This window comes from Polypterus senegalus, chromosome 1 (genome assembly GCF_016835505.1).
Source record: "Polypterus senegalus isolate Bchr_013 chromosome 1, ASM1683550v1, whole genome shotgun sequence".
In the NCBI taxonomy this organism is placed as follows: Eukaryota; Metazoa; Chordata; class Cladistia; order Polypteriformes; family Polypteridae; genus Polypterus; species Polypterus senegalus.
Window position 1 is genome coordinate 56,416,317 of NC_053154.1, and position 26,376 is coordinate 56,442,692.

The following is a 26,376-nucleotide window of genomic DNA, read 5'->3' on the forward strand; positions in this document are numbered from 1 at the left end:
GAAGGCTAAAGAAAAGGTATATGATGAGTTGTATGAGAGGTTGGACACTAAGGAGGGAGAAAAATGATGTGTACCATTGGCTAGACAGAGGGACCGGGCTCTGTGCAGCAGGTTAAGGTGATAAAGGATAAAGATGGAAACATGCTCACGAGCGAGGAGAGTGTTAAGCAGATAGAAAGAGTACTTTGAGAGGCTGATGAATGAAGAGAATGAGAGTGAAAGAAGGTTGGATGATGTGGCGATAGTGAATTAGGATGTGCAACGGATTAGCAAGGAGAAAGTGAAGACAGCTATGAAGAGAATGAAGAATGGAAAGACTGTAGAAGAAGTGTACTTGTGCCAATTTTTAAGAATAAGGGGGATCTATAGAGCTTTAGTAACTACAGAAGGATAAAACTGAAGAGTCACAGCATGAAGTTATGGGAAAGAGCAGTGGAAGCTAGGTTAAGAAGGGAGGTGATGAGTAGCGAGCAGCAGTATGATTTCATGCCAGGAAAGAGCACCACAGATGCAATGTTTGCTCTGAGGGAGTTGGTTGAGAAGTACAGAGAAGGCCAGAATGAGTTGCATTGTGTCTTTGTGGAAAAGGAGAAAGCATATGACAGGATGCCTTGAAAGGAGTTGTAGTATCGGTGTAGTATTGTATGAGGAATTCATCAGTAGCAGAGAAGTATGTAAGAGTTGTACAGGATATGTACGAGGGACGTTTGACATTGATGAGGTCTGTGGTAGGAGTGACGGATACATTTAACGTGGAGGTGGGATTACATCCGGAATCAGCTCTGAGCCCTTTCTTATTTGCAATGGTGATGGACAAGTTGACAGACAAGATTAGACAGGAGTCCCCGTGGACTATGATGTTTGCTGATGACATTGTGATCTGTAGCGAGAGTAGGGAGCAGGCTGAGGAGACTCTGGAGACATGGAGATATGCTCTAGATAGGAGAGGAATAAAGGTCAGTAGGAACAAGACAGAATACATGTGTGTAAATGAGAAGGAGGTCAGTGGAATGAGGAGGCAGGGAGTAGAGTTGGTGACAGTGGATGTGTTTAACACTAGAATTACCAGAGCCTACGAAAAAACTTGTAATTCCGTCCCACCTTAAACTGCTTCTTAAATCCCTTCACACATCTCCGCCAGTGCCCTTTGTCTTCTAAATGTGCTGATAAAGAGAAGCTAGGAGCAGCCGGCTATTCCATCCCCCCACCAATTTAGAACGTGCACGAACTTCTCTCAGCTCATGCCTTGATTGAGTATCTGGGAGTGAAGTGGAGTTTTAGAGTGGAAATAATAGATCGTTATTTGGAACACACGCATTTCATGTCTGTTCCGTTTCTACAGTAATCTGTGTAAACACATTGTTAAAACAGAAACATTTTTATATTCTAGTAGTAGATGACAAAATGCAGGCATAAACTATATAATGTATGAAGCTTGAAGTCCAAATAGCAAAGAAACATTTTCACAAGAATAACACAATTGCGCTTTTATTCAAAATATAACTGCAGAAACAAAAGCCGCCTTAACATGCGACATTGACAGCAGTTTATTGTAACTGCCTCCGTGGTTCAATAGAATCATTTCCGCTTGGGAATCAAAGGTCACGAGTTCGATCCTGCCCCTCCGTTTTGAGAAGTAAACTGCTCTTAGTCTTACTGTTTTAGAATAAAAGCATACATTTGATTTCAGTCTGTAACAGCCGGTGCAATTTATGATCCTTGTAAAGGTTAGCTTTTTTTTAATTCACTTTTCATTCTCTCAGTCGCGTTCAGAATCAATCCATACAACCCCATCTGACACGGCTGTTTTCACTAAAGACGCGCTATAGCTCTGCAGTGTACCACGATGCATACTAACGCCCCAACCGGGTTCTGACACACAAACGCTGGCGAAGCTGCCTTCTTCGTATCTCACCGTCACTTGCTTTTCTTTTTATTCAGTTTTATTGAGTGTTCCTGCCAGTCCCTGCATGTTGCTGTATGCTGTTTCTTTTGTACTCCAGGACATGCAGAGGAAAGAATGGTAAAGACCAGTAACTTCGCGCTATATGCAATCATCAGACACTCCCCATCTGCCCGTGTCGTTCAAACACAGGAACATATATTGGTGTAAAAGTATAACAAAAGTGCACTTTTATTCAAGTGCACTTTTTCCATCGCCTTTTCCTGTAAGAAGCAATGTACACACTTCTCTCTATGCTGTGGTTTCTATTACACACCTGAAAGAAAGAGACAATATATGTGAAAATATAATCGCACTAATGCAATATTATTTGAAAGCGAACAGCGTCAGATCGGGTGTGAATTTATGCAGGAACTGGAAATTCTCTGATGCGGGACCTTCCCCCAGGGAAGAAAGTACAGTGTCAGGTGCTCATTCAGTGTAATAGAAACCATAGCACAGAGAGGTGTGTGCACTGCAACAAGTACACGTGTAAAATGTAGGAAGGACGGTCCTTGGGTGTGTGGGAACTGTTAATATTTGAATGTGATGATTTTATATAGCACGGAATGAAAATCAGCACTTCTTAGCATTGCACCATGCAAGCTGTCGATCAATCGCCTACTGTAACTTGCTTTCTTTTTCTTCGGTTATACAGGTAGTTTTGAATAAAAGTGCACTTGTTTTGTTTGCGAAATGAAGTGTCTGCGTGCACTTTTCGTGGCATTACACGTGTATTTTTTGAGCATGCCCGTTTGAGCAGTATAAAAGTATTGAAAAGTATAACAAAACAACGGGCAGATGGGGAGTGTCTGATGATTGCATATAGCGCCGAACTTACTGCTCTTTACTATTCTCTCCTCTGCATGCCCTGGAGTACAAAAGAAACAGAATACAGGCGCTATAGCTCTGCGTGTACCACGATGCATACTAACGCACCCCCAAAGGTTCTGACACACAGGCGCTGGCGAAGCTGCCTTCTTATATCTCACCGTCACTTGATTTTCTTTTTATTCAGTTTTATTGAGTGTTCCTGCCAGTTCCCGCATGTTGCTGTATGCTGGATATTTTCACATGTATTGTCTCTTTCTTTCAGGTGTGTAATAGAAACCACAGCATAGAGAGAAGTGTGTACATTGCTTCTTACAGGAAAAGCATGGAAAAAGTGCACTTGAATAAAAGTGCACTTTTGTTATACTTTTACACCAATATATGTTCCTGTGTTTGAGCGACACGGGCAGATGGGGAGTGTCTGATGATTGCATATAGCGCGGTTACTGGTCTTTACCATTCTTTCCTCTGCATGTCCTGGAGTACAAAAGAAACAGCATACAGCAACATGCGGGGACTGGCAGGAACACTCAATAAAACTGAATAAAAAGAAAAGCAAGTGACGGTGAGATACGAAGAAGGCAGCTTCGCCAGCGTTTGTGTGTCAGAACCGGGGTGTGGCGTTAGTATGCATCGTGGTACACTGCAGAGCTATAGCGTCTTTAGTGAAAACAGCCGTGTCAGATGGGGTTGTATGGATTGATTCTGAACGCGACTGAGAGAATGAAAAGTGAATTAAAAAAAAAAGCTAACCTTTACAAGGATCATAAATTGCACTGGCTGTTACAGACTGAAATCAAATGTATGCTTTTATTCTAAAACAGTAAGACTAAGAGCAGTTTACTTCTCAAAACAGATGGCGCAGGATCGAACTCGCGACCTTTTGATTCCCAAGCGGGAAGTGATTCTATTGAACCACGGAGGCAGTTACAATAAAGTGCAGTCAATGTCGCATGTTAAGGCGGCTTTTTGTTCCTGCAGTTATATTTTTGAATAAAAGCGCAATTGTGTTATTCTTGTGAAAATGTTTCTTTGCTATTTGGACTTCAGGCTTCATACATTATATAGTTTATGCCTACATTTTGTCATCTACTACTAGAATAAAAAAAACGTTTCTGTTTTAACAATGTGTTGACACAGATTACTGTAGAAACGGAACAGACATGAAATGCGTGTGTTCCAAATAACGATCTATTATTTCCACTCTAAAACTCCACTTCACTCCCAGATACTCAATCAAGGCATGAGCTGGGAGAAGTTCGTGCATGTTCTAAATTGGTGGGGGGATGGAATAGCCGGCTGCTCCTAGCTTCTCTTTATCAGCACATTTAGAGGACAAAGGACACTGGCGGAGAGGTGTGAAGGGATTTAAGAAGCAGTTTAAGGTGGGACGGAATTATGAGTTTCGTAGGCTCTGGTAATTCTAGTGTTAAATACTTTGGATCAACAGTACAGAGTAATGGGGATTGTGGAAGAGAGATGATAAAGAGAGTGCAGGCAGGGTTGAATTAGTGGAGAAGAGTGTCAGGAGTAATTTGTAACAGACGGGTATCAGCGAGAGTGAAAGGGAAGGTCTACAGGACGGTAGTATGACCAGCTATGTATACAGGTTGGAGACGATGGCACTGACCAAAAAACACTGTAGAACACAATTTCTTGAGGACAATTCAAATGTACCATGATTGTGAAGAAACAACTAATTGGAAAAATACCAAATATATTATGCTGTCATCTGGGTTGTATTAAATAAAAAAGTTGTCATCAGAAATAAAGTGCATGAAACATAAATAATTTAGGCAAGTATAAAAGTAGGAATACTAAACTACAGGTTCATATTCCTCATTACTACTTTCTTTCTAATGTTCTAAAAAGTGTATTCAATTTATTACAATTTGAGTTATTATAAAACATTGTTTTCCCACCGAGCTTCAACAAAACTATATTGCTGATGTGAATTCCTCTTCTGAAATTTTGATTGAGAGATTCCTTTTTTATTATTCTGTAAGATCATTAAGAAGGAAGATACTTAATACTGTGGAGTTGTTGTTTAAATGTTCATCCAACTAGCTAGTATTACATTAGGAACTGACATACTGTAGATAAAGGACGACAGAAACTAGGAAAGTTGCTTTAAACAAAATATCTAATTTGTATACAGATGACACACTTTAAAATTAGATTTGGAACTTAATAAAAATACATTATCAGTATTTGTAAAGATCACAATATAAACAGGAGATTTGCTGCCTTAAAATGTATCCTACATTGGTTCCATATCTTTAATATATTGTGAACCTCTGGATTTGTAGAAAACTCAGACAAGCTAGTGTTGACTGGATCACAATGCATGGAATACAAAATGGATTTAGAATATGATTTTCTTTCCGTTGGTTTCCAGTGCTAACTAAGTAGGTGCAGATTTACGGTCTCCTGCTAATTACCAATGCTTTATTTTATAAATATTTGCAGCCCAGTAATAAAACTGAAAGTTAGGTATCATGCTACCTTCTGTTTTTATTTCATTCACTTTTCAGACTTCTTTCTCTTTCTGGATCTCTTACTCTTGGTTTCATTCTATTGATCCTTCTGTTTGTTTTACCCAGGCTCTTTGATGCCTCAGTGGGCACATGTGACTATTTACAAATCCTGGAGTGCTAATGAATAAATCAGCTGAAAGGTGCAAATCTACATGGGAACATGGACTCTGCCGGGCCAATCATTTACGCTATCGCTTTCATCTATGCCTTCTCAGAGCTTGCACCTTCACAGATCTCAATCTGACTTTACTACACACATTTATATTTTCTTGTAATAATTATTCACACGTAAACTGTTCTGGTACAATCAATAAAAACATACCCATTAAAACTAATGTCATAGGTTAATGTGGGTCTACACTATAAAGCACCAACAATGTAAAAAGGTATTTTCTGTCCAAACGTCTTCCCTATAACCCCTTTTATCTATGACTACTTCTGGTTCATTAGTAATTATGAACAGCACCCTTGTCTAGTTCCATATTTTCACTTGAAGGAATCCAAGTTCGTATTATTAATATATTCTAAGGCTTTTGGATTTCAGAGTAAGTCAGAGAGACTGTGATTCTTAATAAGGTATGTAATTACCACTGGAGTTTTAGAAGTTATAGTTGTAGTTGGTAAGGATCTATTGAAGTTTGGATTTAATACAAAAATAAAGTCTCCAGCTTCTAAAAGTTTGAGTGCTCATACTGGGAACTAAGATACGTCAAAGATCAATTCTCTGCGGTCCATGTTCAGTGAGTATGTATTAGACAGAATTAATTAGTATTGTATAGATTTGCCAACACTAAAATATACTGCTCTTCAGAATCATATACTAGTAGCACTACAAATGGAATTGTTTTGTGAGTTAAAATTTCTATATAACTGGTTTTCCAAACATAGAATTAAAAATTGGACCAACCTTGTCTTCTTTCACCTTAAAATGACCCATACGTGTGGGTATCCTGTAATAACTTAAAGGAGGAAAGAACAATTTTTTCTCTTAAGGTTGTGATTCAGACAATTAACGTTCAAGCTTCCAAAGTTTACTGATTCTAGGGACATTTTTAATTTTACATTAAAGATCACTTTTTTTATTTTAATTTCTCCTCTAATTTGACATTTTAATTGCTGGACCTTATACCTGACAAGCTAATTAATAAATTACATAATAAGACGGGGGTGGTGAGGAGTAAAAGACAAGAACAAAAAATAAAGAATAAATTGCACTCTCTCTCTCTTCTCTTTCTACAAACAAAAACACAATCCCATATTTAATTCTCATGAATCCCTAAAAAACCTAAGATCAAAGTTCCAGTCCAAAACACACAGAATTCGTCCTGACAGCAGTGAACTAAAAGTTTAACTGAGATATCAGTATCAAAAAATGAAAGAAAAAGGTAGAATAAAGAATTATTATATACAGTAGCTGTTATACAAAATAAATACTGTTTTTACTTGTGTACCATGCGCCCTTGTGTAAGACATGCACCCTAATTTTTACAAAGAAAATCGCGAAAATCGTTTTGCCCCGTGTGCGACGTGCATTGTGATTGTATAGGAAGTGTTTAGGGCACGTTTTCCATGAAATGTCATTCTGCTTTTGTTGCATGACAAAAGCTTTTCTTTCTTCTGTCGCCAATCTTGAACACATGACTCTGAAACACTGTACTTGCGACCTGCTGCCCGATTTTCTGTCTTCTCTGCTTACAAAATCACTTTTAGTTTCTCTCCTGCCATGAAGGAGTGTAAACTACTATCCATGCTGAATGATGACGCCAAACTGATTCAAAAACAAGAGCGAGAGAGAGAGCGAGCGAGGCGAGCCCAAACAGAAGAAGTAAACAAAGACTTACATTTCCTCGTGTATGACACGCACCTGATTTTCTAATGCTAATTTTCGGGAAAAAATGTGCGCGTGGTACACACGCAAATACGGTAGTAATTTAAGCACTTTGTCACTGTGAAGATAAAAAATAGAAAATGGAAAAAAGCAACAATGTAATATTTTCCCAAAATCCACCAATATTGGAGAATTCCAGAAGGGTTTAGATATTTGCTTGTAGCAAACTGAACTGCTAATATATACAGTATACTATATACTGTACAACATATACAGTATTTTATAGACTACATATATTCTCAATAATCTAGCTATATAATGTTAATATTACAGCAAAACAATACAAAAATTAACATGTTTATATCAATCAGTCTAGACTGCACAAGAGGTTTAGTCAAACTCTCTTACTGACACTCTTCTTTTCATTTCCTTAATTGAAGTATTCAACACTGATTTCAGATATTGCATCTGCAATCTTGTTTGAATACTTAATGACTTATTCATTTTTTTAAACTGTACCTATTCTTTTCATCTCTTCTTCAAGTGTCATAAATATGGGAGTGACCATCCAGTATTACTTTGAGCCTGACTGGAAAATAAAGGCTATATCTGAAGTTAATTTTGCACAGGTGTTCTTAGGTGCTCATCACACAAGCAGACAATAAGCACACAAAATGTCAGTGTCTATCCATGGTCATCATCCATGATTTAATGAAGGAACTCTGCTGCAAATTACACTGGATTTCCTGATTCTAGTGTTTCCAGGACTCCCTCAATTACAATATTTTTCTGTATATATTTGCTCTCTGACTAAAAAATTTATTATGATTTTTTTTACATTTGGGTCCTAAAACAGTTACTATTTTATTAGCACCAAGCAGTAATTGTTTGATACATTTTACTCCCTCAAAGTGAGCTCCAAACACTTTCATTTTTATTCTGAAATGTTTTCATTTTATTCATTACATTAAATTCCACTTTCTTCCTGCTTTCTCTCAACTTCTTTTAGCTATTCCTCAATGCAATTATTTAGCTATTAGAACATTAGAAAAATATAACAAGAACAGGCTATGTAATTCAACAAAGCTCACCAATCCTATCCTCCAAAATTACGTCTAGTCCAGTTTTAAAGGTCCCTAATCTCTACTACACTACTTTAGTTAATTAAATAACATTTGTTAAATATTTACCCTTAGCAAGTTTCCACTTGTATCCCAGTGTTCTTGTTGAAGAACTTATTTTTAAAGTAACAAACTGGACACGCTGTACTAATTTCTTTCTTAATTTTAAAAACTTCAAGCATGTTACTTCTTATTCAATGTCCACTTAAACTGAAAAGGATTATCTCATTTATTCTTTCTTCATAACTCATGCTTTGTAGTCCTGGAATCAGCCTAGCTGCTTATTTTTCTGGCATCATTTTTGTTGTCTGGAGATTAAAACTGCATGCAGTACTCCAAGTAAGGCCTCATTAGTGCATTAATTTCTTGATGAATTGTTTTATCTTTCATCTTCTGTCTCTGCTCTGTGCATGTACAGTTGGGGCAGATGCTGTGGTGCCATCCCAAATGTTTTTGGGATTTTAGACAAGATAATGAGTTTAGTTTATTTAAGTTAAAAGTTTAGCTTTGCAGCTTACAAATAGCAAGCATTCCATCCTGGCTCTCCATCCTTGAGCCTATCATAGCAAGGAATTGGTGAAGGTAGGAACACTTCCTGGACAGGCTTCCAGGGCCAATACTTCACTCAATACTGGCCTTGAATCTCTTCATCAATCTACAAAAGGCCATGGTGCGGTACTGACATTGACTTAGACTTAGCTCCTTAAAGAACTTTATCTTTTCTTTAAGGTCTTTACCTTCCCTTTGTTTTTTTTTTTTAAATGGTGGTTTGTACTTTCAAAAGTAACATCGGGAACATACCTCAGCAATATAAAAAAAACCCACTATAAACAAGTAAATAAAGGAAGAAATAACTAACACAATAAAATAACACCACTGCCAGAGAAGCACTGTCTCAGATGACCAATACAACAATGTATGAAGATTTCGAGGAAAAAAATTAATGAATGAAAACCTTTGGGGCTGCTCTGCATAGATTCCAACGGTTTATTATCAAATGCAAAAAAACACAGTGGCTCAAACCATGCAATGAAATTCTTTCTTTACTAGTCTCCCTTACACCAAAGAATAAATTAGACAGAATTTAACCTCAAACTGGAAAAGTGACTGGGGAAGACAACTTTATGTGTTTTAAGTTCCCCTGTTTAACAAGACTAAATAATATAAAATCTAAATGTATTTGATTGCTGTGAGGAACAATGGCAAACCAGACCAAAATAGTGGTGGCAAGTGACAGAAAAATACCTACCACACTGGTCAGCACTTCCACTACTTGTAGGAGAACTAGTCACGAATGTTGCATGCTACAGCTTCTTTAAAGTAACCGACCCTTGCACATCTAACGGGATACTTTTATGGCCCAGCCTGCATTGGCCCTCGTATCATCTACACCTTAGCTGTGCAATGGTTTCACAGTAATGACTACTTAGGCCACTAATTCGAAGCTTGTGACAGAAGTTTTATCAGGAACAAGGTAACTACAAAGACACCATAAAGTGCATAAAATCGTTAGAAAATATACACAGTCAAGAGAGTACTATTTTACCAGATAAGTAGCACTTCTGCCAATTTCTCTGACAAAAGTGCCTTGAAACGTTTTCAATATTAAAACACTCAACTTGAAATTATATTAAGAGTGATCCCTGTCAAATTAAATACAAAACTGGTACACACTGTAAAATGTGGAAAAAAAATACTGCTTAGATTATCAGAGGTACTGTAGTTCAACAAATCACTCAAACAGAATAATGAATACATGAAAAAAAAGATGGCATTTCAAATGTTTATTTTTTTAAGGATTCATTATTTACTATTTAATATCTGAATGCATAAATAAATAAAATGCTGCATCAAAATCCCAGAAACTATGACTGTTAAATATTTAAAAAGTATAACAGTTGAATGCTTTTTTAATATTAAAAAGGATGAAGGCTAAAAACTTATTCAAAAACCTTAATTACTTGTATCAAGGAGGTTTTCTCACATGACATTTCATCATTTCAGGCACAGACTTTTCATTAAATGTCACAGTGGACAATTAAAAGATAACTAGTGATGCAACTGGCATTTTCTTATAATGTAAACTACTAAACGTTCCATTTAATGAAGTTTTATTTTTCTAAATTCACTTGTCCAGTTTAGATTCTCATGTAGCCAATGACTATTCCAGTAGACTTAAGCAGAAGATGACAACCAACACTGGTTGGGGGGCAGTGAGCAAACTACACAAAGATAGGGTATGGGCTAGAATTCTATTGCAGCTCTCACAAGCTCTGAGGTACCAGCACTGCTTAATAAGCCACATGGTACCTGAACAAATTTTGAAAGCAAAAAATGGCACTTACAAATACTGTAGGGTGTGCTACTGTTGTCAAAGCACATTTAACATTAATATAAATGATTACCATAAAACAATGTGTAATATATTTAAATCAACTCTAACTGAATATTGACTTATTCATAAAATGCTCTTCCTCAGGAGTCTTTCATATATGAAAATCTATGTAACACAGAAGACAACATTATGCAAAATATGACATAGAGTGCCTATACTGTATGCATGTAAAAGACAACTTAGTACATTTTACAAGCTATTTAGCTATTAAAACTTAATGTTCTGTAAGGAAAAAAGAAAAATTGGCAATCAAACTAAATATAAGATATTGCCTTTGGAAATGACAAAGGAAAACAAATGTCCATTTTAGAGTTTTAAGAACAAATAACCCTTTAAGGCTCTCACGCCTTTACATCCTAAGGCATAAATGTTCAGCTAAGCTGAGCAAGCAGTAAAGGGCAGTGTTGAAGGAAAAAGGAAAACAGAGATAAACTGAATCTAAAACATGACATACCATCCACTCTGAAATAATAATATCAACTGTCTCAACTGGTAAGTCAACATCTTCAATTCGACCTTTAAGTAATGTAATAATTCCATCAAGATGGTTTGACCTGTTTAAACAAACATAAAATAGAAAAGTTGATTAGGCTTATGTAGTCAACATTATGTATTTTAAAAATAAATACATTTTAAGGGAATGAAAAAGTAAATGTCTCTTTAATTGAGATGCATTTAAATGAATCATTCTACTCTAAAAAATACAAAATATAAATGTAAAATGTCATTGAAAATGTAACATTCTTTTGTATGATGATTTGTTAGTAATTCTAGAGTTAATACAAAAATTAAATATATTAACTTCACTGAAAATATCTGAATTTCACTATATGAAATTTGTTTTCCAGATTTCTACACAACCACCATTCAGGAAAATACATGCAACGATGCTCAGTTCTCAGATCATCTCAGAATGAATCAGTATTCATATTTTGAAAATTAAAGTAATTCCTCCCCCACCTTACTCAAGGTCATCACAGAAGAAAAAAGCTCCACATCAGTCTTTTACCTCTTTAGGTATTAGTTTTCCACAAATTATTCTGTAATTATTAAACATGTTTAAAATAAAAACACCCTTTTGCGTATGCTGTACTGATAAAAGGCAGGGTATTAAAAGATGTCCACTTTGTGTGTGCAGTCTTTCTCAAAGACAACTGAAACCCCAATTCATAATTACTCTTACTATGTAATGCTACATGTGAATAAAGATAGAAAGGAATGATAAAGGGATCACCAGAAAACTAAGTCTACACTAAATGCACACAATCAATCCATACATCGTTTATCATATCCATTAATCCATTCTCTAAACCTTATCCAGAGCAGGGGTGCAAGGAAGCTGGAGACTATTACAACAAGCATTGGGTGCAAGGCAGGAACAACTCCTGGACAGGGTGCCAGCCCATACCTAAAATCACGTTGTAAGGCTTACACACATAGTACGTACTATTTATTTTTAATACACAAGCTGTATACAGTTTATTTAGCTGCGCATATTTTTTGCATACCTAAACCAATGCTTTTTCTTTATGAAGCTTACTCTTAATCTTCTTTGAGAATTCGTTTACCACAATTAGAAAGATATGCTCATTTTATCACTTATACCCTGTAACAATTACCTAATAACATCATGAAAATATTTCATAAAAAATACTGCATACTAAAAATTTATAGAATTGCAGAAAAACATTATCAAATCACCTTATTGATAAATTATTCACCATACCAGAATGTTAACAATTTTTTTAAACTAAAATTAAATTCTAGATGAACTATGTACAACAGGAAGCTCACGAGTGTATTGTAGAAGTCATAATTATGTTTTAAATGTTAAAATTGTGATTATTGTTTCAAAGTAGATGAAGGAAGCTTGGTGGTATGTTGCCTGATGCTGCTGCTGCTGCAGAGTCCTGGGTTCAAATTCTAACTCTATCCAGAGAACATCTGCATATACCATGCATATCTGGCTCAAGTTCAAGTGTGTTTTTCACAGGCACTCTGGGATCCCTCTACATTCCAAAGTTGTGCAAGGGACTGTCAATCATTTTTGTAACAAGTTGCTGAAATTTGGATACTGATCATACAGCTAATGCATTTTTTACTTAAAATTTAAATTAATAAATGCAACTGGAGAGGTAAATAATTGCATAGTTTTTACTTATAAGGTTACCTCCCTGTACACAGTGTGGAATACAAACAGTAAACCCAAATCAGCAAACACTATGAGTACCCAGCTTTTAATGATCGTGCCCTTATCCTCGGCAAACAGTATCAATCTTTCTGAATATTCCATTATCATGACAGCTAATGTTACTGAAGACAGAATAATTACTCACACCAGTAAAATTTATTTCAACAGAGTGATCCTTATCGCTCTCTGTTCTTGCTATCTCTTTCTCCCAGCATTCCACAATCACTCTCTGCCCGTCTCTCAAGGAAACACTGTAATCTCATTAAAAGTGCAATTTAGAGGACAATGCACACAACAGTTAAAATGAAAGCAGGAGGAGCTAGCAATAATAGTGTGAACATTCCAAAAATTCTCTGTGCACTAATAAGCTTGGTTTATCTCAAGACAAGATTTATACTTTGCTATTCTAGCTACAGAAAAGGTATATTACAGCTTAAACTGTAAGAAAACCAATTAATGAATAAATTGTATTTAAAAACAAAAATTCAATTCTGTTCCTAATTTGGTTCAATCATTGCATAACAATAATATAGTCAAATTTCATTCCATTAAACAGTATAACAGTTTTTAATTTGATTGGCATTACATATATGAAAATCCAACTTTATAGCCAGTAAAACATTTTACAAGGTACTTCCTAACATGCGTTAGTTTCTTGAGCATGAAACGGGAAAAAGATAACCCTGATGTGTTAAGGGTCTTAACAGAATAAATAATTACATTTAAAATCATACGCTGTCTGGGTGAAAAAGGTTTCTACTTTATTTATAAATTTGTAACAAATAATTAGTTTTTGCATGGCATACAAATTACTCTGGCACATTTACTTATGAAAAACTTAGAGAAAGGTAGCATGAGCCCATCACTTCAGATTATGATGCTCACATGTCACTATCATTTTCACATTTTAAAATGTCATACCAAACAATAATAATAAACAGTTATAAATAATACATATGATTTAACTGCACCATTCTAGACACTCAAGGACACATTGCAAGATAAAACCATAAACCAGTCAAATTAAATGAATAAATAAGTAAACAAATTACAGCACACACCTATTAAAATACAATAAAACAATCAGAACAATTAAGAAATATATAATCTATGGTACTTAGAAGGCAAGTCTAAAAAAGTGAGTTTTAAAGTTTGTTTTTATTTTTTAATTATATAAAGAAACAGAATCAAGACACTGAATATTCTAAGGCAGGAAATTTCAAAGCTCAGGAGCAATAACATTAAAAGCCCTGCCTCGCATGAAAAGCAGGTGGAATGATGGGACAAGTAGGCCAGAAGAGGCGTGCAGTGAGCAGGTTCATATATAATCTTTCGGAAAGGGCAAGAATATATAAGGTAATATGGTACATAACACTTAGCCAGTGGAGTTCATGCAGAATTGGGGTAATGTGTCAACGAGGCTTAGCTTGATTCAGTAATTGTGCAGCAGAACTCTGAGGTAAATGGAACCTGTTTACAAATTTAACCAGAATATAAGGCAGTAGAGTATTACAACAGCTTAGCCTTGAGTTGATGAATACATCAATTTGTGTCTTAGCCATAGTGTAAAGACAGTGAGGGACAAATTCTTGATACATTACAAAGGTCATCATTATATCTTATCACGCCACTGCCATATCCAGGTAACAGCAGCCTCGGGAACATTAATGGACAATGTGGTCCATTGTTTGGGTGGGCTCACTACAGGGACATTCAGTGCTTTTTGTGAGGCCAATCTAAATAGGTTGTCCCTTGTTTTGCCCACCTTTGACCTAGCTTGGTTAAGCACGACCCAGTCTTTCCTAGAGTGGGATGTTCCATTGGGTAGAAGCTTTTGAGGTGTAGGAAGAGCTTCATTGGGAGGGCTACAGTCAGTCTCTCGCCACATATTGTTTTTTGTATCAGTATACTGCTGCTGGATTATGTGAATTTCCCCTTGGGATTAATAAAGTATCTATCTATCTACCTCTCAAGCCTATGTTTTGTGGACTGCTTTGGATTAAGGGGTTCCACTGTGGCAAAACTCCGATGAGAAGGTAGTCAGCGATTTACCTCCTGGTGATGGTGAAGTGGGTGTCTGGAGTCCATCAGTTACTTGAACCTTTCTACTCTTGAACTACTTTCTCGTTGTATATGGGGAGGTGTGATCCCGGCCAGCCTGTATAAAGCAGGAAGGCACGTTGTTCGCAATGTGCCGGTGATGATTCGGCATGAACTATTTAGCTCAGGGTCAACCTTGTTGGCATGGGTTGACACTAGCCCACACTGGTGCACAACACTGCTGTTGAATAACAGAGTGCCATGGCCGTTGATAGCAGGGTCTTCTCCCCAGGATGTGTTTGCTAGTTTGCCAAGGAGATTAATCCTGCTGGATATCTTCTTTTTGAGTTTAAAAATATGTTCTTTAAAAGACAGTGTCCTGCCCAGAGTGATGCCAAAGTAAACAGGATGTTTGGTGTTCTTCAGTACTTCGTTATTCCACGTGATCTCTAGAGTTGCATTTGCTTGTCTATTGTTAAGATGAAAGGTACAGACCTGTGTCTTCCCTGGGTTGGCATTAAGGAACGATTTAGTGTAATACTCTGAGAGGTTGTTGAGGGCATTGATGCATCTCTTTTGGATATCTTGGAAGGAAACAGACTGGGAGGCTAAGCAGAGCTCATCTGCATAAATGAATCCTAATGTTGGTGAACACAGGCTGGTCGTTGGTATAGATACTGAACAGAACAGGAGCCAGCACTGAACCTTGAGGAAGTCCGTTTTTCTGATTCCTCCAGCAGCTCTTTTCACCGTCCATTTCTACATAGAACCTTCTGTTGACCAGTAGTGACTCGATTATATGAACCAGTGGACTGTTTTGTATGGTTCTAGCAAATTTCAAAAGAAGTGCTCTCGATGGTTGGAGATATGCGTGCCAATATCATTCTTTCATATATCTTATATAAGATGCATAACAGTGAAATTAGGTGGTAACTTTTTGGATTTTCTGGGTTTTTTCAGGTTTCAGTAATGCCACAACTTTTGCTCTTCTCCAGATCATCCGGATTCGATATGATGTGGCACAGATGTTAAACAATGAGAGAAGCCACTGTTTAGTTTGATCACCAAAGTGATGTATGATGTCTATTGTAATATCATATACAGGCACATAACGCCAGCATTGAGTGATTTAAGGAGTTGCGCTTTGTTGGCAGACATGCCTTCAGCATTGAAGGTAACAACTGTAAATTTGGACATTTTTGGGGCCGAGGGTTTATCCTTTAACCACCCCTGGATGAATGCAGTGGACTGTGTAGTGCAATTGGTCTCTATCTGATAGGGCAGATTAACAGGGGCACCACGAGAAGGTTTTTGCAAAAATGATAAAAGGCAGTATGGGATGGATCACTAATGTGAGACTGAAAAGAAAAAGTGAATGCAAATGTTAATGTTTTCAAATTTTGAAAGGGCAGCTTTAGAGTCCACAAGAATTTCAGACTTGTCACTATTATGCTTAAAGATATAATGTGCCTTTCAGGTTTTAAAATTATGGATACAACTAACCAAAGAGGAAAGAGAACAAACATGAGATTGTTTGGTAGAAATAAAATGCTTGATGGCATCACCATAACAATGAAATTGAATAACAAGGGTATGGATAATTAAATCAAGGAAGTAAGTGATGAAAAAGCAAGGGGCCTAATACTTAACCCCTGCGAATGGTAAGATCTGGAGTTCATCAGTAGAATATATCGAAATCTACTGTATTAGTTCAGTAAGACTGGAACTATGAATAAGCAGTACAATTTATACTCAATGAACTCAGGCATAATAGTACATGAGAGATAGATTCAAATGCCGAACCAAGATCTAAAAGGTTCAGAACACTTATCTGGAATCCAGAGACCAAACCAGATCATTTGTGACTCTAAGGCTATTCCAGTACTGTGTTAAGAACAAAATTCAGATATAATGTTTAAATAGTCCAGTAATTGGGAATCAGCAAGATGTTCTAAAATTTTGGCAAGAAAGGGAAGATTATAAATATGACAATAATTGCTGAAATCATTTGAATCACTAGTATTATTTTTAATTGCAGGAGTGACAGCACCAATTTTAAGACAATCAGGGACTACACCAATAAAAAGGAAAGAATTAGTAGCATCAGTCAAAAGAGGGAAAAGGGAAGGTGAACAAGCTTTGAATGACATAGTGAGATTAGGGTCAAGTTGACACATAGACAAATCAGGTCTACAGGTAACCTCCAATATCATTAATGGGAGAGAAATACAAAAAATAAAGTTGTGACAAATGAGGAAGTACTCCCCCAGAATGGAAGTTTATGTTAAATAGTTGTGTTGTGTAGTTTTGAGTTAACAATATTTGGCATCAATTTTGGAAATTTTAGACAACTGGAAATGTTTTTTAAAAAAGACCACCAAACTTCTGAAGAGGTGGTGAAACTTTACAGTGAAACTGAAGAATCTTATTAACTGTTAATCTTGGAATTTCCTTGACCAGTACTAATAATAGTTGAATAATAAGCAGATATGGCAGCCGATAGATCTTTGTTGTATTTAAAAAGATAGGGTCTGAAGGTACACTTAAATGAATCTGTTAAGATTTTTAAGGAACATGAAAAACTAAACAATATTATAAATAATTATCACAATATTCAGTTAATTCAGTGGTGGACAATGAGGGTGTGGAAATCGATTCTTACTACTAATGGAACAAAAAACAGTTTGAAGGCTTTTCAGATAACAAGGAATAACATAATTAGGCTTTACCTTGCTTAATCAAGTTGAAATATTGAAAATAATAGCTTTGTGATCAGAGGTAGAAAAATCAAGAGCAATTAAATTTAAGGGAGCTGAATCAGAGGACCACACTAGATAAATTTTGTGTCCTATACAATATGTAAGGAAAACGGTATGCTAAGTAATAAAATGGCATACAGAGTCAGCAGGAATATTTCAGTTACCAACCATTAAAATATTTGGAAAAAGTGGCTGAAGAATGGTGAAAGTTCAGCATTAAAATAATTGCATTGTTTGGGGGAATAATATACTGTAAAAAAGTAAGGTGTTGAGAGCCTAATAACAGGACCACAAAATAAGAATAAAACGTTAAAGTAGAGTGATAATAGTTTAAAATCAGTTCTGTAAATCACAACAGTACCACCTGATCCACAAGGCTTGAAAACATGCAAATCCACGGATTTGGCCTTATTTAGATAAAAGTGGTCATTGGGCTGTTGCCACGTTTCAGTTAAATGCAACATGTTCAGTTGCTTCCCTTGAATGAATTCATGGATATGTAAACCTTTGTTATTAAAAACCCAAATACAAAGCTGTTTAGAAATTACAGGAGAAATTTTTGGAAGCAGGCCAAGACCAGTTTAATTTACAAAACGCTGCATTGTGCAATTAGCACTGAAATGGGACTTTGACCAAACAGATTAATGTAGCTGTTTGCAATATGATGTACTGTTCAATGATGTCATGACAAATGATGAATGTAACATGGACTCAGAATCTAGGCCAAGTCAAAAAAAGAAAAAAAAAAGCCAGGACTATCCTGAGTGCCCCATAAGCACAAAGAGCTCAGGGGTTTAATATTTCACCAGATTTCAATAATTCTCTAGCATTAGGTCACCAGAAGATAAACAAAGCATAAACTGTAACCCAGCAAATCAGAGCAAACGAGCCAATTGGCATTGCCAGTATACTCACTGTAGCAATTGTGCAGTGAGGATTTCAGGCATTTTGAAAAGGATGCAGAGAAGTCAGTCCAAAAAGAGATTGGAAGCACCAGATACACAAAAATATAAACAGTGCTCTAGTCAAAATTTCAGTGTTCATTTTGTAAGCAGCAGATAGGGGGCTCTGCTCCAGCTGGGGAAATAAGTGTCTCTTCCAGTGCACAGGACAAACAGACACAAAAACTGATAATAGATACTTTTTAAATAAGTTTAGGTCAATGTTAGCTGTCCAGAGTTCATTTTGTAAACAGAACAGCATTTCAACGACAAAGAAATGAGTGTCCTCTCCAGTGGATGTAATAGAGCGGCACATTAAGATAGATAGATAGATAGATAGATAGATAGATAGATAGATAGATAGATAGATAGATAGATAGATAGATAGATAGATAGATAGATAGATAGATAGATAGATAGATAGATAGATAGATAGATAGATAGATAGATAGATAGATAGATAGATAGATAGATAGATAGATAGATAGATAGATAGATAGATAGATAGATAGATAGATAATTTACATACTCCAGCAGCAGCATACTGATAAAAACAATATTAAATTAAAGATTGATAACAATGAAAGTATAACAGACAGACAATAATTTTGTATAATATTAAGGTTTACCCCTAGGGGTGGAATTCAAGAGTCGCATAGCGTGGGGGAGGAATGATCTCCTCAGTCAGTCAGTGGAGCAGGACAATGACAGCAATCTGTCACTGAAGCTGCTCCTCTGTTCAGTGGATGCAGTGGATTTCCATGACTGATAGGAGCTTGCTCAGCGCCCGTCGCTCTGCCACTGCTGTCAAACTGTCCAGCTCTGTGCCTACAATAGAGCCTGCCTTCCTCACCAGTTTGTCCAGGCGCGAGATGTCCCTCTTCTTTATGCTGCCTCCCCAGCACACCATCGCATAGAAGAGAGCACTCGCCACATCCGCCTGATAAAACATCTGCAGCATCTTATTGCAGATGTTGAAAGACGCCAACCTTCTAAGGAAGTATAGTTGGCTCTGTCCTTTCTTACACAGCGCATCAGTATAGGCAGTCCAGTCCAATTTAACATCCAGCTGCATTCCCAGGTACTTATAGGTCTGCACCCTCAGCACACAGTCACCTCTGATGATCACACACATACTGAGGTCTGTCTGTAAGATAGTCCACCATCCATGCCACCAGGTATGAATCTACTCCCATCTCTGTCAGCTTGTCCCTAAGGAGCAGAGGTTGGATGGTGCTGAAGGCGCTAGAGAAGTCCAGAAACATAATTCTTACAGCACCACTGCCTCTGTCCAAGTGGTAGAGGGATTGGTGTAGCATATAGATGATGGCATCCCACCTTCTCCTGGTATGCAAACTGCAGAGGGTTGAGGGTGTGGCGGACCTGTGGCCTCAGGCGGTGAAGCAGCAGCCACTCCATGGTCTTCATCACATGTGATGTCAGAGCGACAGGCCAGAAGTCATTCAGCTCACTAGGACGTGATACCTTTGGGACTGGGGTGATGCAAGATGTTTTCAAAGCCCGGGACTCTCCCCTGTTCCAGGCTCAGGTTGAAGATGCGCTGTAGAGGACTCCCCAGCTCCAATGCACAGGCCTTAAGCAGTCGTGGCGATACTCCATCTGGACCCGCAGCTTTACTGGCACAAATTCTACAGAGTTTTAAAATACACTTTGAACAATTTTAGTTATACAGTGTTCATTTTGCAAGCAGCTTTCTGGGGCACGCATTTCTACAACAAAAGCCCCTGCTGTGGAAATAACTGCCCTCTCTGGGGAAAGGGATGGAGTGGTATATTTATTATAATACTTTGTCTTTTACAAGTTTTTGTACGGAGTTCTTGTGTGTCAAAAAATGAATTATTAATTATTATTACTTACTAAGTCTTATTTTCCATGTTTCTTTGTTGATGAGCTCCCTTTGAAAAATGTATTTGTAACAGAACGTATAGTGCGCACTTCATAATGACTGAAGTAACAATTTACAAAATGGCATTTTTCAATACCATTTTAACAAAATTTACTGTCTGCTGTCAATCACTGAGCACCCCGGTAAAACAACAACAACATGTAATACACCTGCAACCTTAAAACGCAGACTTCGATGTGTGTGAGGAAACAGCAGGCAGGCGGCTGCATGTACACGTTTACTGAAGGACAGCCTGGCATTTTGCACGCAGCATGCGTTAAATCAAATGAGAAACAACACACAAGGATGAGTGAATATAACAAGATCCCTGACAATCACACCATAGTACTCATGTGCCAAGTCAGAAAGAACAACCAAATTCCATGTGGTACAGATTTCTTCATAAAAGGGGAATTAAAATGATGGGCAGATGAATTTCAAATGTTTTGCTTGTCTTCCTTGTGTTTTCATGACCTGTTTCATCACATTCAGCCCTTCATTTATGATTCTGGCACAAGCGTAACTAGCCTCTTCTTGAAATTCACCATATGGAATACGCGGCCACCACATTAGCAGTGCCATGTAGTTAGAAATATTTTATGTGTGCCAGATCTGCCCATAATTTTTCAGGGTTGCAGCAATATCCTTCTCCGAGCACAGAGATGCGTCAAGTATAAATCAGCCTTTAGTGGAATGCAGCTGAAGGGCCTCCAAGGAGGGACAAGCCCACCTCCCTCAAATAAAAACACATATGTTAACGGCACATCCACTAAACAATACAAAATTGCCTCTTGCATCTGTTACAATATAATTAGTTTAAAGTTTCTATTATTTATTCGCCACTGGCGATCTAAGCAGAATTGATAATCGTCAAAATGTATTTTTGGTCACATATGCAACCATTTTAGTTGAAGTCCGGTATCCAATATAAAACATTTCATCTAATAGGTTACAAAATGATTTGTAAATGAAGTGTCTCAGGCAAAAGTAAAATAACTGCTGAGTTTAAAGACTTCAAAATAAAAAAGACACATGTTCTTCATGGAACCATGGAACTGCAGTACTGAAGAAAAAATACACAAACTTTACTTCTAATCCTTCAATAGCGATATTTCACCATTAATTTTAGTTATAAAAAGAACATGATGACTAAAACTTTGTACATGTGAATCCGATCAACAGGACAATGCAAACCAAATGGATTTCAGAACAAAATAAACCAGTTAAGTGTTACTTGAATCATGTATAAGATTCTGGATATTAAAATCAGAAATAAATCAGAAAACTACCTGCATGAAAATAAAATTAAACAAAACAATCAACATGGGTTTATGACCAGCAAGTTCCTAAAGTTTTGAAGTAGACAGCTACATTAGAAAGGGTCAGACTTGAAGAAGATGATGCACATTGTTTGTTCATACACAGGACATAAGCACATATTTAAATCCTTTGTATTTTTAGTGCATTATTAAGAAACTGACAATATTAATATTAACATTTTGCCCTGTTACTTGTCTAATTACACATGGCTCACTTTGGTAGTACTACTGAATGTCAGTCATCAAAATACACTATTGTTTAAGTATAACTTACTTTTTGTAAAGTAAAGCTTTTTTATTCAGTGTATCAATGCTGGTGTTTGCAATACCACTGGACCTGGCCAATCAGATTGATCCCCACTACAGAAATAACAATTTAAGAAATCCACCATTCATTCTCACAAAAACTGATGTAACAAGATGTAACAAACAGTTTAAATATTTTCCTCTCTTTACTTCCAATACAAATAAGGATACAAAAAACACATACTGTATAATACAAATGAGCAAAATGGGAAAGATCAGACTTAACAGACTAAACATAAACTTATATATATAGCTACACAGCCTTATATTTCACAGCCTACACAAGCAAAGAGATGCCAAGTGACAATGTAACACAAGATTAAGCACAAATAAATCAGTTGTCCCTTTCTAACAAAGGCAGTTGTTTGTCAGCTGCCCAGCACTTGGTCAGATTTTCCTTTAAAGGACCACGATGAATCTGAAAGAAAGAAAGAAAGACTAGAAATCGAGCCCACACCTGAGTAATAGAGTGATAAAATAGTTAATCAAAATTAAATCACAGAAAGGGAAGAGGTAGGCTTGTTAGCATCCACACAGCCTGAATTTCATTTCTTAATAAATCAGCATCACATTATACCGAGCTGCTTGTTACTGCACCCTTTTCATCACAAAAGTAACTTGCTAATAATGTTGTCATAGGTTCCATTTGAGGGGGTAGGATTGGAAGGATTTGGAATCTCATGGTAATGCTAGAGAAAAGTTTAGCTGGTATAAATTAATTAAAAAGTCCATACAAGCTACTACTAAATCCATATGTTGGTACAGGCTAATAAAAGCAGATGTAGTAAGGGTGACAGCAAGAAGGGTGATTGACGTGACATCTGGAAAGAGGAAGGAGGAAAAGGAAACCTGGTGGTGGAGTGAGGAAATACAGGAGAGTATACAGAGGAAGAGGATGGTAAAGAAAAAGTGGGATAGTCAGAGAGATGCATAAAGTAAACACGAGTAAAAGGAGATAAGGCGCAAGGTGAAGAGAGAGGTGGCGAAGGCTAAAGAAAAGGTGTACAATGACTTGTATGAGAGACTGGACACTAAGGAGGGAGAAAAGGACCTGTGGCTGGACAGAGGGACCCAGCTGGGAATGATGTGCAGCAAGTTAGTGTGATAAAGGATAAAGATGAAAATGTACTCACAAGCGAGGAGAGTGTGTTCAGCAGATGGAAAGAGTACTTTGAGAGGTTGATGAATGAAGAGAACGAGAGAGAGAAGAGGTTGGATGATATGGAGATAGTGAATCAGGAAGTACAAAGGATTAGGAAAGAGGAAGCAAGGACAGCTCTGAACAGGAAAAAAAAAAAGAAAAGGCCGTTGGTCCAGATGACATACCTATGGAAGCATGGAGGTGTTTAAGAGAGATGGCAGTGGAGTTTTTAACCAGATTGTTTAATGGAATCTTGGAAAGTGATAGGATGCCTGAGGAGTGGAGAAGAAGTGTACTGGTATTTAAAATAAGGGGGATGTGCAGGACTGCAGTAACTATAGGGGAATAAAATTTATGAGCCACAGCATGAAGTTATGAGAAAGAGTAGTGGAAGCTGGGTTAAGACGTGATTAGTGAGCAGCAGTATGGTTTCATGCCAAGAAAGAGCACCACAGATGCAATGTCTGCTCTGAGGATGTTGATGGAGAAGTTTAGAGAAGGCCAGAAGGAGTTGCATTGTGTCTTTGTGGACCTGGAGAAAACATATGACAGGGTGCCTCGAGAGGAGCTGTGGTATAGTATTAGGAAGTCAGGAGTGGCAGAAAAGTATGTAAGAGTTGTACAGAATATGTACGAGGGAAGTGTGACAGTGGTGAGGTCTGCGGTAGGAGTGATGGATGCATTCAAGTTGGAGCTGGGATTACATCAGGGATCAGCTCTGAGCCCTTTCTTATTTGCAATGGTGATGGACAGGTTGACAGACGAGATTAGACAGGAGTCCCCGTGAACTGTGAGGTTTGGTGAAGACATTGTGATCTGTAGCGATAGTAGGGAGCAGGTTGAGGAGACCCTGGAGAGGTGGAGATATGCTCCAGAGAGGAGAGGAATGAAGGTCAGTAGGAACAAGACAGAATACATGTGTGTAAATGAGAGGGAGATCAGGGGGAATGGTGAGGATGCAGGGAGTAGAGTTGGCGAAGGTGAATGATTTTAAATACTTGGGATCAACAGTACAGAGTAATGGGGATTGTGGAAGAGAAGTGAAGAAGAGAGTGGAGGCAGGGTGGAATGGGTGGAGAAGAGTGTCAGGAGTAATTTGTGACAGACAGGTATCGGCAAGAGTGAAAGGGAAGGTCTACAGGCCGGTAGTGATTCCAGCTATGTAATATGGGTTGGAGACGGTGGCACTGACCAGAAAGCAGGAGACAGAGCTGGAGGTAGCAGAGTTAGAGATGCTAAGATTTGCATTGGGCGTGACGAGGATGGACAGGATTAGAAAAGAGTACATCAGAGGGTCAGCTCAAGTTGGTCGGTTGAGAGACAAAGTCAAAGAGGCGTGATTGCATTAGCTTGGACATGTGCAGAGGAGAGATGCTGGGTATATTGGGAGAAGGGTGCAAAGGATAGAGCTGCCAGGGAAGAGGAAAACAGGAAGGCCAAAGCGAAGGTTTATGGATGTGGTGAGAGAGGACAGGCAGGTGATGGGTATAACACAAGATGCAGAAGAAAGAAAGATATGGCAGAAGATGATCAGCTGTGGCAACCCCTGGCGGAACCAGCCAAAAAAAAGAAGAAGTTTTTAAATTCTAATGGGGAGCACTGGTTTTTTGGCATCTTGTCGACATTCTAACAGGTTCAGCTGTTCTACAACCCTGTTCTCTGTTAACACTTCCCAAATCTAACCTCTACAGCTTCACCACATCTAATTCTGACCTTAACCTTGAGAGCCACTCATATAGAAATTATACATCAAGTGTTTAGGACACTTTATGTAATTGAGCTAATAAACTCAAACTGTTTTCACAAACCTAGGTGTTATACCCTCCTGTATTTTTTATTCTATAAGGAGTACACAGTCTTGCAGGGATCATTGGAGATTTTCAGTAGCAGCTAAGACTTATTAATTGTGTTCATCAATTTTTAACATAAGACAATCAATGCGATATCATTATATTTAAATTTTGAGTTTGCAGATGTATTACATTATTTACTTTTTTCCTTGTTTTTTTTGAAAGCCCCAAGCTGAAGAAACAGTGTTAAGAAGCTTCTTGTACACTTTGTATTCTGAATCACCCAGGATACTGAAGAAATTGTATTGTATCATAAAGTCCAACCCATCACGGCATGGCAGGATACTTTACAACCTCAGCATTTTATTGTCTGCCACTTCATATATATATATATATATATATATATATATATATAATAAATATGACATAATATTCCAAAATAACTACAATTAAACAAGTTAGGAATTCAATGATAGTAACAAATAAAATAAACATTTTACTGTGAGATTTTTAAAGCTAATCATGCAATCCAACCGAGATAAGGATGCTTAAAAACAAACTTCTTTTTAACTTTCATTGAAGAAAAAAAGAAAAAATGATCTCTTTTTACCTCAGTTGTTTTACTGCTTAACACAGTGTTAAATGACAGGAAAACATTTCATTTCCAGTCATGCAATGGAGGTTTTGAGAATTTCTGATCACTATTTTTATAATGTTTTCCGGAGATTGCAAAGAGGGGCCTTTTATCCTCCATTGACATTTACAAATACAGTCTACACACAGTAAGTTTCAACTGTCAAAAGGCTGTCTGGAATTTTCCAAGCATTTTTGTACAAAAATGAGAATTAAACTTGGCTTACTGCTTCAAAATATTACTAAACTTTAAATAATAAAGTAAATTGAGACAACCTGGGAAAACAATGTGAATTTCCTGCTAGTACATTTTGCAATTTGTGATTTTTTTCACAACCTTTGCATTTTTTGTGAACTTGATTTAAAATATTTTTATAATATACTGTGTATGTATACAAGTAGCAAGTCTACAGAGTTGAAAATAAAAACACAAACCAAAACATATTTTGCTTTTTTAATTAAAAAATACCCAACATTCCTTTCTTAACTCATATTTTGCATTATTCCTTAATCCAAAACCCATAAAAATGACATGTAGTAGCCATTTAAAAGTTATATGATAAAAGATTATACAGCAACATTTAGTGAAGTACAGAATATAAACATTATATCTGGTCAGGCACATTAACACCTTTAACTACAATACTATAAGTAAACGGATTAAAGACTCTGAAGTATAAAATACTTATGAAGAGG

The 26,376-nt window shown here is 37.0% G+C and overlaps 1 protein-coding gene across 3 annotated transcripts in view; it reads right to left on the reverse strand.

Annotated features, from left to right (window-relative positions):
• The window catches only part of prmt3 (protein arginine methyltransferase 3), a 347,047-nt gene that overhangs the window by 199,857 nt on the left and 120,814 nt on the right, over window positions 1-26,376 (reverse strand). For all 3 annotated transcript variants that reach the window (XM_039749264.1, XM_039749273.1, XM_039749282.1), the window contains exon 10: window positions 11,109-11,208. In XM_039749264.1, coding sequence (XP_039605198.1) covers window positions 11,109-11,208 — 100 coding nt within the window. The remainder of the gene's footprint in view (window positions 1-11,108; window positions 11,209-26,376) is intronic.